The 11,765-nt window shown below is 35.8% G+C and overlaps 2 protein-coding genes across 2 annotated transcripts in view; both read right to left on the bottom strand.

Annotated features, from left to right (window-relative positions):
* x16 (x16 splicing factor) overlaps nt 1-11,765 on the bottom strand; it is a 34,971-nt gene that overhangs the window by 18,094 nt on the left and 5,112 nt on the right. The window lies entirely within an intron of this gene.
* nop5 (nop5 ribonucleoprotein) lies at nt 2,454-4,556 on the bottom strand. Its single transcript, XM_017624596.1, has 2 exons — nt 3,079-4,556; nt 2,454-2,886 (listed from the first exon to the last, which is right to left on the bottom strand). Exons 1-2 carry the CDS (start codon nt 4,347-4,349, stop codon nt 2,634-2,636), a joined length of 1,524 nt encoding a protein of 507 aa, XP_017480085.1. The 5' UTR covers nt 4,350-4,556; the 3' UTR covers nt 2,454-2,633.

Below are 11,765 nucleotides of genomic sequence, written 5' to 3'. Positions count from 1 at the left end.
AAAAAAAATCGCCAGACTGGTAGGGCGGTGGAAAGTGGGTGCTAGACGCGGCTAAAATGGCGATTAAAAGAGGACTACATTATAATAAACAGGCTAAAATTTATGTATTGTTATAGGGTGAATCCTCAGGAGGCTATCGGCCCTATTGCGAATTTCACATGAACAAATATTGCCAACAACTATAAAGCAAAATACGATGGATTTCATCGAATTGCAACTCCCCAATTCATTTTATGAAAAAAAAATAGTTGTAGCATTTCATTTACGATGTTGTTACGTCTTTTTAACCGACTTCCAAAAAGGAGGAGGTTATCAGTTCGTCGGAATATATATATATATATATAACTTGGACCACGTCAACCGATTTCGATAATTCTTTTTGCATCAGAAAGGTAGTATCTCATAGGTGGTCCCATACTGATCTGGTTTAGATCCGATCATTGGATCATGAAATATATATAGTTTTATATGAGAATTGATGTCGGTTTTGTTTTTGCTTAAAAATTACTTGTTGCATTTCAGGTGACGATATACTTTTACCCAGGTTTTTTTCAGAAATAAAATGGGCCTTTATAGCTTTTTCGAAAAAAGTATTTTATTTTAAATTTTCCACAGATTTTACTTTAGTTGTATTAAGTAGTTTTTAAATTTTAATCCTTATTTACATTTGCCAGCAGTGTAAACTTTGAAAAGAAAAGTTCACTTGGTAGGCAAGTCTTTTTCAGGTGTATTTTTTCTTAGGCATTGTATAAAAAATGACAAAAAAAAAAGAAAAACTGTATATGGTTGTTCGAATGAATGGCCGTCCTAGTCAATTAATTGACGAAGACCTGCGTGCCAAATTAACTTTTCTTTCAAAGTTTCCACTGCTGGCAAATGTAAGTAGGGACTAAAATTTAAAAACTAATTAATATAACTAAAGTAAAATCTGTGGAAAATAAACAATAAAATACTTTTTTCGCAAAATCTATAAAGGACACTTATTTCTCAAAAAAAAAAAACGGTAACAGTTATTCTGGTAATATTAAAAATTAAAATATTTTTGTTAGTTTTTTAAAGAAATGTAGTTTAACAAAAAACCATATAAATCAAACTTTATACAGAATGTAGACAAATTTCACAAACTTATCTAAATTTTTACCTTTTTAACCGACTTCCAAAAAAGGAGGAGGTTATCAGTTCGTCGGAATCTTTATTTTTTTTTTTTTGTATGTTACCGCATAACTTTGGACCACGTCAACCGATTTCGATAATTCTTTTTGCATCAGAAAGGTAGTATCTCATAGGTGGTCCCATACTGATCTGGTTTAGATCCGATCATTGGATCATGAAATATATATAGTTTTATATGAGAATTGATGTCGGTTTTGTTTTTGCTTAAAAATTACTTGTTGCATTTCAGGTGACGATATACTTTTACCCAGGTTTTTTTCAGAAATAAAATGGTCCTTTATAGCTTTTTCGAAAAAAGTATTTTATTTTAAATTTTCCACAGATTTTACTTTAGTTGTATTAAGTAGTTTTTAAATTTTAATCCTTATTTACATTTGCCAGCAGTGTAAACTTTGAAAAGAAAAGTTCACTTGGTAGGCAAGTCTTTTTCAGGTGTATTTTTTCTTAGGCATTGTATAAAAAATGACAAAAAAAAAAGAAAAACTGTATATGGTTGTTCGAATGAATGGCCGTCCTAGTCAATTAATTGACGAAGACCTGCGTGCCAAATTAACTTTTCTTTCAAAGTTTCCACTGCTGGCAAATGTAAGTAGGGACTAAAATTTAAAAACTAATTAATATAACTAAAGTAAAATCTGTGGAAAATTAACAATAAAATACTTTTTTCGCAAAATCTATAAAGGACACTTATTTCTCAAAAAAAAAAAAAAACGGTAACAGTTATTCGTCGCCACGCTGTATAATAAAGTAGACTCATTTTTTTATTTTCTCTGCAAAAGCGGCGACAAAAATAGTAATTAATAAGTAATTTTTTACTCGTTATCGAAGTCTCCCAGCAAACACAAGCCCTGTTCGCGTACGCACTATCCAGTAAATCCAGTACTAATTTTGCTGGTTTTTTACTGGATGTCGTTTTCGTACGACGATTGTGGTACAAAGCTCAATAAAAATATTAAAAATAAAAAATGTTAACAAGCCACAATAACATTGACAAAAATATTTTAACTTGAAAAAAATTGTAAATATTAAAAACAAAACAACATCCATCCACTTTTGACCGCCACTGCTTGTCCCTATCGTTTCCTTTGCGCTAATCACCAATGTGCCGCATTCGAAGCTGGCACCGATATTTTCGAGTTCACTCCAATTCAGTGATAACAATTTTTCGTATTCGTAGCAGGCATCCGAATTCCTATATTTGCCACGCTGGATTCAGTGATATCCCTGACAAATTGACACATCCCACCGTTTATACAACACCTTATTAGATTGGACTATTAAATTGGCATGTAGTTAACACGTTTTTGTACTCCGTTGTTTTTTTTTTCAAATGAATACAAAAATTTATATTATTTATTCCTTACATTATTTTGCTTCACGACAATATACTTTTGTATGCTTATAAGTGAACACTTAGAAAAGCTATGTTAATTATAAAAAAAATAACTAAACTAATTAAACTAATCCGAGTCCGGCTCTTTAGTCTTAGGCTTCTTTTTGGAAGGTGGCGCCTCTTCTGGCTGCTCGTGATCTTGATTCTTAGTTTTCTTCTTCTTCTTCTTTTTCTTTTCTCCCCCAGCTGTACTTTCATCTTGATTTTCACTAGCTTCAAGCACTGATTCGTCTTTAACTTCAGCTGGAGTGGATTCTGAACGTTTTCGCTTTTTAATGGATATTGTGCTATCAGCCTCGGGTTCATAAGTGAATACCTCGCTGGAATAAATTTAAAATTACCATTACTGCTTAAAATATAAAGTCTTATGTTTGCAAATTATTTTATCGCACCATCAGACAGCCAAGGTTTATCGTCACTTCATGTGATCGGAAATATGCGAAACCTTTATGGTATCATCATTTAAGTGCAAAGAAACTGATTTACAAACTCGTGTGGTTTTCAAATATTACCTTTTAGCCTGATATTTTTCGAATTTGGCTTTTGCTTTTCCAGTGCCAGAAAGTCTGCGTAAATTGCCCTCCTCCAGCAATCGCAGTCGTGCCTCCAGTTTCACCTTATGTGTTGCTCCTAGTTCACAACTCGCCTCCTCTCCAAAGGCGTCAACTCGGGTAGCTAAGGAAGCCTTTGCTGCCAATGATCTCGACATTCTACCTTTATTTTTTATACTAGCCTGCCCAACCAGTTGAGCGTGGAATATTAAACCGTACTTGGGAGTATCTTTTTTAGTTTTCAGAGCACGGAAAAGCGCTTTTTCAGCGCCTAAAATCTGCACAGTGGAAGATGGGTGCTTAGCGAGATTTATAAGAGAGCCCGCATGTGCAATAAGGCGGGCACCTACTGTTTCACCAACAAGAACTGTTAGGTTAGGTGCCATTGCCATCATGCGAGTCTTCAAATAATCGTATAAATGGGTTCTATACTCATCGATGGAGAGTATCTCATCACATAGGCATTGAATATTCATGATGTCATCTTCAGATATTTCAGTTCCCATTGATATCTCAGCAGCTTCCTTTACTTTCTCTTCTACTTCTTCTGGTAAAATGTCCGAGAGATCCGATTGTGCCATATTTTCTCGAGTTCCTACTAATTTAATCGTCTTTACGAATGCAATGTTGTCTGTAATAAGCTTGCCAAGTTCCGGAAAGTGCCAGCCGTACCATTCGCGCGCTCTCATCATGTAATTGTTTAATTCTTTATCCAAATCATCTAGCAGACATTGGGCTTGCACAATCATGGTATCAATTTTGTCTGGTGAGAATTTTAATTTATATCGAGACAAAGAATGTGCCAAACCGAGCGCCATTGCTGTCATCTCTCGTTTGGGCAGACCACTCAGCAAACTGTCGGCCTGTTGACGTATGCAACGCATTAATTCTTGCACGCCAGTATTGTAGACACATGGCACAGCCAATTTATCTTTAATCGCATTGCCCAACTTGGCATCCGCGACCAGCAAAGACGATTGTACTTCGTCGCTGAAAAATTTTTTCAAAGTTTTTTTAAGAGGTTTAGACAATTTACCCTCAACGGCAGCTGTGGCTGCAGCCAATGCCTCTGTTGTGTCATTAAATTTCTCAAAATGCTTTAATTTCAACAATTTATTGGCTTTTTCCGGTGTTTGAAATTCCAAATAGAGGTTATCTACTTCTGCGAGTTTCTTTTCGTCCAGCAGCTTGAATATTGCGTAGCCCGCCGGTGTTTCATACAGCACAAACATTTCGTTTGCAATGTTATTCCATGCACAAAACAAAATTTCTTTTAAGTTAAAGCTGTTCAGATAATTGAAGCTATTTTGGCAGACAACAAAATCACTGAACTTTTCCCAACGAAAAACCAAAATGAAGGCAGAAACGACACTCGTGGAAAACACGTGTGTGCCCCATTACGACGCCAGCGAACCCTAGCGAGTTTTTTGGTAATGTATGCTTCTTCTTAACCTATACATGTCTTATTCACAATAGAATGCATTGGTCAACTTGGCGTTCAACTTCTAGCTGAATGGACTGTCACACGGTCAGTAATTATCACATTTGGATCGCGACCCATATCGAGGGATTGATGGATCGCGCACGAATGCTACATGTTCAATATTTATCGCGTCAGTATTCGCATAATCTACGTATAATTTACAGATAATGCATTCCACAATTATTATTATTTCCAATGTTCATTAAAATTTTTTCAATTTGACTTGAAAGGTTTTAAGCACTGAGAGTGAAGGCAGAGGGAATACCTTTTCGATGTTCGCATTATGAGAGTAAAGGCTGATTCACATACAACTTTCTTCGCTTTGCTTGATAGTTCTTTGCTTTGACGTATAAGATCGACGTAGGCATATGCACGAGTATGCTCACATAAAAAACGTTTGAAGCAAAGCAAAGCAAAACGAAGCAAAATCTTGGGCAACTCTCAACTTTTGCCCGCTTTGGCAATCAGCTGTCTACATTTATCTTCTCTTATGCGCTTGCATTTGCATTTAATGACAAAAATAGGGTAAATAGGAATTTTTATTGCTATTATTAATGCATATTATTATATTGCTATCTATTTTACAGATAAAAAATATGGAGGAAAAGGAGAACGCAAAAGCTGTCAAAGCGTTTATTGTAGCATACCTTCTGCGTTTCGCGCTTTGTTGTCAAAGTTTGAACTGTCAAGCAAAGCTAGGAGAGTTGTATGTAAATGGCCCTTAAAAGATGTACTGACGACATGTATGGATCGCATTTGAAAGTGCTACACGTTCAATATTTATTGACGGTATTGCGATCCGCGATCCATGAACGAAAGACACAAGATCACGTAAGAACAAGAGAGTGAAAAAAGTCGATTTTTTTTAGCGGGTTCTACGCCATCTTGTTTCACTGGAAAACAAGCGAAAAGTAAACAAAGCAAAGAAAACAACGAAAACCAAAATTAGCCAAAATTATTGTCAGCCACTTTAAACGCACAATTTACGTAAAATGATGCAACAAAACATGTTGAATTAACTCTTCTTTACTTGAATAAAAGTGTAAAATAGTGGTGCTTGTGATGTAAACAAATCGTCAGTTGACGAACCCGCTTTCGCAAACTTTTTTCTCAAAACCAGTTACAAATACAACGTCGCGTTCTTACGTGATCTTGTATTTTTGGTTCATGTCCGCGATCCAGATTTCAAAATTTTTAGAAATTTGCCAAATATGGATCACGATCCATCAATATTGTATGCTACACCGTCAATAAATATCGCAATACTTGGATCACGTCAATAAATACTGACCGTGTGACAGAGCCCAATGAGCGTTGAATTGTGCAAACGGCCCACAGTCGGACGTCCCCATGAACCAAAAATAGTGTCTTTCGTTCATGGGACGTCCCCATACAAGCTGCGGCCAAAAGTACTAACCGTACTAGAAATTCGCGAAAATTTCGCTCTTGATTTTGATTAAATACAGGGGGGCTACTCTGTAATGTGATTCGAAAGAGAAATGCGATGCGATGGGCAAATATATCTAAGTAATACGCTGTGGCGATTGCCTATCGCATCGCATTACAGAGTAGCCCCCAGAGCTAATATGCATACATTTTCTGCCTTATCCTGAGTTTCACCTGAAAAAAAATTCACTCGAAAATTTGTCATCCGCCCATAGTAAAACCATGGAAACCAAGAGTGAAAAGTGAACCGGTTCGGGGAAAATGAAACTCATGATAAGGCTGAATATGTTGGTTTTAACGAGAAGTGTAAATCTGAAATAGCGTCAAAATCGAGTTACATTATCGTCAGTAATTTTAGAAAGAGACGCAAATAAAAAAAAAATATTTTTTTGGTGATATTCGGTGTGCCCTGCTCGTTTAAGCCAAAATTTTCCAACTTGGAAGATAATAAAACAATTCTTATTACGGCGCCCACCTTCTAAACAACTTTTTTGGCTCCAAGTATTAAATGTTATGAATTTTGAAGAAAATGAACAGGCACATTTATTTTATTTCTAAAAAAGTTCCTATTTCATCATCTAAAAAATTACAAACCTGCATACTAAATTATGTGCACGATATGTATTTACACTGAAACTTTCAATTTTATCTACATTTTATACAACAAACGCTGAGCTAAGGCAAGCAAGACTCTTGCCATCGAAAACGGATCCTGTCCAGAGAAGCGTCCATTTTTGGCTGAATGTTGAATGTGATTGCATATTATTTATTTTATGTACATATACAATAAAAATTCAACAAACTTTACAGGAGGTGGGTCTATAAAAGGAAGAATAGAAGCTGAACTCGCAGTTCTTCGCAGCTGGAACTATTTGAGATATGACCCGCATATTTAATGTTTACTTGTCCTAAGTATAATTTACCTCGCTTAACAGGTCCTTTTTAAAGTAAGCACAGGAAAAATTTTATACTCACATAATTATGTAGAATTTCAAGGTAAACTGTTTTATACATTTCAAAAGATTTAAAAAACTTGAAGCAATGCTTGACCACAAATATATTCAAAAACTGCTCATCAGTCAGATTTAATTTTTATATATCCGCACAATTGGAAAATTAATTCAAATTACTTGCGACAAAATTAAAATTTTTTCTTACAAACATATTTTTTTGTATTGTTCCTATTTTAAGCTCGTGTCTTGATTGCAAATATGCATTTTTATCAAAAATTCTTTTTGGTTTGGGTTAGCTGGATATTTTTCTATGCATCTGTGTAATTACTCTTTCCGAATTCGCTATTCCGTTTTTGCTACTTTTGGCCGCTGTAGTCCCATTGTGCGGACTTTTCAACAAATCGCTTTCAATGAAGTTGGTCGACAGCCGACTTTCGTTGAACTTTTGACTTAACTAATCGTCTGTGTAAGATGAACTATGCAAATACGCTTCTTCAAAGAAGTTTATCGGCAGCCAACTTTAGCTCAACTTTTAATTTAACTAATCGTCTGTTAAGCTGAAGCTCCATAACAGGTTTTTCAGGCGTTGCGGCTTTCGAAGTTGCAAAGGCTTTCAAGGTCGTTTAGGCTTTACAGGCATTCCAGGCGAGCAACTTCACAATAAACTGGCTGAGTCCCAAGTTTGGTTATTGCAAAGCATCAGCCTCTTTTATTTCTAAACTATGACTGATTGACTGACTGACCAATTAGCGCAACAAGTTCCAATTCGGCATTTGAACATGGTTGCGCATACTGGACATTTCCATCAGTTATAGTTTAGAAATAAAAGAGGCTGATGCTTTGCAATATACCAACTTGGAACTCAGCCACTTTTTGCGGTTGACGTTTCTTCAAACCTTTATCATTTCCTAGTAAATGGGGAGAATGATCTAGGAATGAGTTTTCCGACAAATGAGACAACGACTTAAAAATTCTAGTTCGATAAAAGTGATAGTTTTTTTACCATTTCATTTTAATTTATTCAGTACTTTTGTTCCCTTCTTTTCTATTAATGTTCAAGCAAAAAATATTTTTTCCTTGCATTTTATTGTCTAAATTTTGTGTAAAATTCCTTTAAAATGTAAGTGTTCTCGATTACACCATTGCGATAATCATATTCACCAGTACTATTGTTAGAATGAATAACTGTCAGACGACGCCTGAAAAGCCTGAAACAAGTTCGAAATTTGGCATACATATTTCAGGCTTGTCGGGCATTTCAGACTTTGGTTATGCAGCAGCTTCTATACAATTGCACTAAATCAGCTTTAAGCTGAAGCTCCATAGCAGGTATTTAAGTCGTTGCGGCTGGAGGCGCTCAAGCCTGAAATGTGATTTAGGCCGTGGTTACGCCACCAATTTCGATTGGCAATCACCGTGCAATTGTTGTTGTGCATAGCATGGAGTGAGAGAATTTTCGAAATCGAACAGCCAGCACGATTTGCTGGGTGAACCGCATAGCATAGCACGCCAATTTTTCGGGGTGGCAATACGCTATTTTGCGAAAAAGCATTGAATATTAGAATAGTAAAAAATATTCTTTTATTATTATTATAAAGTAGATATTAAAAAATATATATAAAATTTAAATATTAAAGAAAGAAAAAATATTAAGTTGTTGATGCATTTTTACATCAGTGCTGCCATTGTGTGCGAAATTGTATGAAATGGAAAAGGCATTTCTTAAGAAACAACCCTGTGCTCGCCAATCAGCAAACAGAGCGTAACCACTTTTCACCATTCACCGAAATTTTTCTCTTTTGATTGCCAATTAAAATTGGTGGCATAACCACGGCCTTACCGAGGAACACATTTGTGGTCCTAAGTGGGCGGCGCCACGCCCATTATTATTGAGTGCTCCAAGTTTGGTAGAAATTAATGAATGGGTTACCTAAGTATACATTTGTGGTCATAAGTGGGCGACTCCACGCCCATTATCCAAAAATGTATAATAATAGGTTTGTATAGTAACAAATAGTCAGTACTAATTTGTACTGGAAAATTTGTACTGCAAATTTTCACTGGAAAAGTGTATAATAACCCAAAAAAATTGCAGGAGAGCCCTGCTGAATCGAGAGCATAATAACACGGGAGAGCTGCACATTCTTGCTAGTGAAATTTTTACTATCAGAAATTAGAAAAAGAAGAATGAATGTCAAAAGCGGCCATTTGTTGAATTGGTTAAGCGTAAACAAAAGTAAAATGAGTGAAAATCAAAATATTAATGATGTACTGGACTGTTTAAGTGTTTGTGTGTAAAGCATAGAGTTTAAAACTGATTTATAAATAGTAAAATGCAGAATGTCAAAACAGTGCATCAACTATTTTCTTGCAAGTTTTTACTAGTTTTGTGTTCAATAATTTTTCTGCTAGTTTTCTCTTCTTCTCAATTTTACTGTCTATTTCGCTTTTACGCTCTCGCTGCAATCTTTTACTGGAGAAGTTACTATACAAACCTAATCTAATTTTCTGCTACGCGGTTATTCTAAACATTGATTTTAAGTCAAGTACCTTCAGTAGTTACTGATTTATCGCAGTTTTCGTGTTTCTTTAAATTACCGTTATATGGGAGGTGGGCGTGGTTTCATAAGATTTCTTAGGCCGTGGTTATGTCACCAATGAAAAGAGAAAAATTTCGGTGATTGGTGAGAAGTGGTTACGCTGTTTTCTGATTGGCGAGCACAGGGTTGCTTCTTAAGAAATACCTTCTTCCATGTCATACAATTTCGCACACAATGGCAGCACTGAATTAAAAATGCATCAAAATTGAAGTCGGAAAATGAAAAATGGAAGAACAACTTAATATTTTGTCTTTCTTTAATATTTAATTTTTATAATAATATTTTTTTCATATCTACTTTATAATAATAATAAAAAAATATTTCTTACTATTCTAATATTTAATACTAATAATTTTTCGCAAAATAGCGTATTGCCACACTGAAAAATTGGCGTGCTGGCTGTTCAGTTCACCCAGCAAATCGTGCTGGCTATTCGATATCGAAAATTCCCTCACTCCCTGCTGTGCACAACAACAATTGCACGGTGATTGCCAATCGAAATTGATGGCGTAACCACGGCCTAAGATACAGCATTTCATTCCCAGGACAGTCGGGTCTACGTAACCGGAACGACCCAGATAGATATATATCTGGCCAAGGACTGCCACCACTCCAGCAACACTCCCCAAAATCTCTTTGGGGAATTTGTATGCTGTTACAACAACAACAACATACAGCATTTCATCATAAGTGGGCGGGATCACGCCCAGTTTGCAAAAATTTCATAATAGAATTTCTTGCAAAAATTCTACTTCACATACTAATTTTCAACAATTTGGATCCAATATTTACTGAAATATCGTAGTTTTTGCATTACTCGAAGATACAGTTATATGGGAAGTGTTCGTGGCTATAGTCCGATTCCGCCCATTTTCAATACCAACCTACCTTGGGAAACCTACATACCGGATTTCGTTGAGATATCTCAATTTTTGCTTAAGTTATCGTGTACACGAACGGACGGACAGACAGACAACCGTTGTGAGCCAAGTTAATATACCCTTGAGCACAAACGCGCTCGGGTATAAAAATTTAGCAGTACCCCTTAGATATGACCAGTTTTAAGTTGTTGAAATCACCGTTACGGGCACGGGTGGAGCACATGGTGCTTAAGGAAGCTAAGTGCAATGTTTGTGCCAAATTTGGTCGAGATCGGTGAAGTAATTTTTGAGATCCATATCGTCGTTTAAAGTACAAAACCGCGTATCAACAAAATTCAAAACGGCGTATCAATACAATGCAAAACCGCGTATGTGAGTTATGTAAATTATCTTCTAGAGAGTAAAAACACACATATTTCAAAATTGTTGTCTTTTTTATAAAGCAATCGCATTCCTGACCAGTATATTTCAGGACGAATGGATAAGGGTTGAGCCAAGAGCTTGTGGGTAGGGACACGAATTTCGATACGATACGATACCATATCGATATTTTCTGCATTCGATACCGATATTTTCTACTCGATAGTTCTAAAACGATATTTTTTGGAATCGAGTACCACAAGCCTAGTATCGTATCGAATGTCATAAACTCACATTCCAACACTGAGGGAAAAAAATTTTAGAAAAAAAAACGTGCTAAATTGAAAAAATACGCATATGAAAGAGCACCAACCCAACTCGTTTTAAATTTGAGTATATACGTTATAAAATATGTGGTTGTGAAGTGCACAGACGCTTTTTCGTAATTAAGAAAAAAAAAATTAATTTTATGTTCCGTCTGATGAGAATTGAACCCGGACCCTCTTGGCCGCAACTAATTGTATCAAGCGTCTTTGCACACTCAGCTATAGCCATACATGTAAAGGTGTTTTCAAATGTTGAGTTTGAATCAACATCACAGCGCGCGATTAGTGCATTATTTCATACCATGTATGTGTGTACCCTGCAAAAATCGCGACTACTCCATGCATGCGTGTAAAGAGCACTCCCTAAGGACCAAGCAGTACTCCAAAATTAACCACAATTCACATAAAAAATATGGTCCAATTAACATTGCGATGTCCTAGGGCAGGACCATATACTCCATCCCTGCATTACATCAGAGTAGCACAAAACTACTCCAACATATTAACAATGGCATTGTTGTTATATTTTTTCGTTTATACACGCTTTTGTTCTTCACTTCTCAAATGCTTTTTCGAAATTAATAAAAACCAAGACAAAA

This window comes from Rhagoletis zephyria, unplaced genomic scaffold (assembly GCF_001687245.7).
Source record: "Rhagoletis zephyria isolate East Lansing unplaced genomic scaffold, Rhagoletis_zephyria_1.1 Rzeph_scaffold_00003, whole genome shotgun sequence".
In the NCBI taxonomy this organism is placed as follows: Eukaryota; Metazoa; Arthropoda; class Insecta; order Diptera; family Tephritidae; genus Rhagoletis; species Rhagoletis zephyria.
The sequence above is the reverse complement of the archived record's forward strand: the minus strand, read 5'-3'. Positions and strand labels throughout refer to the sequence as shown.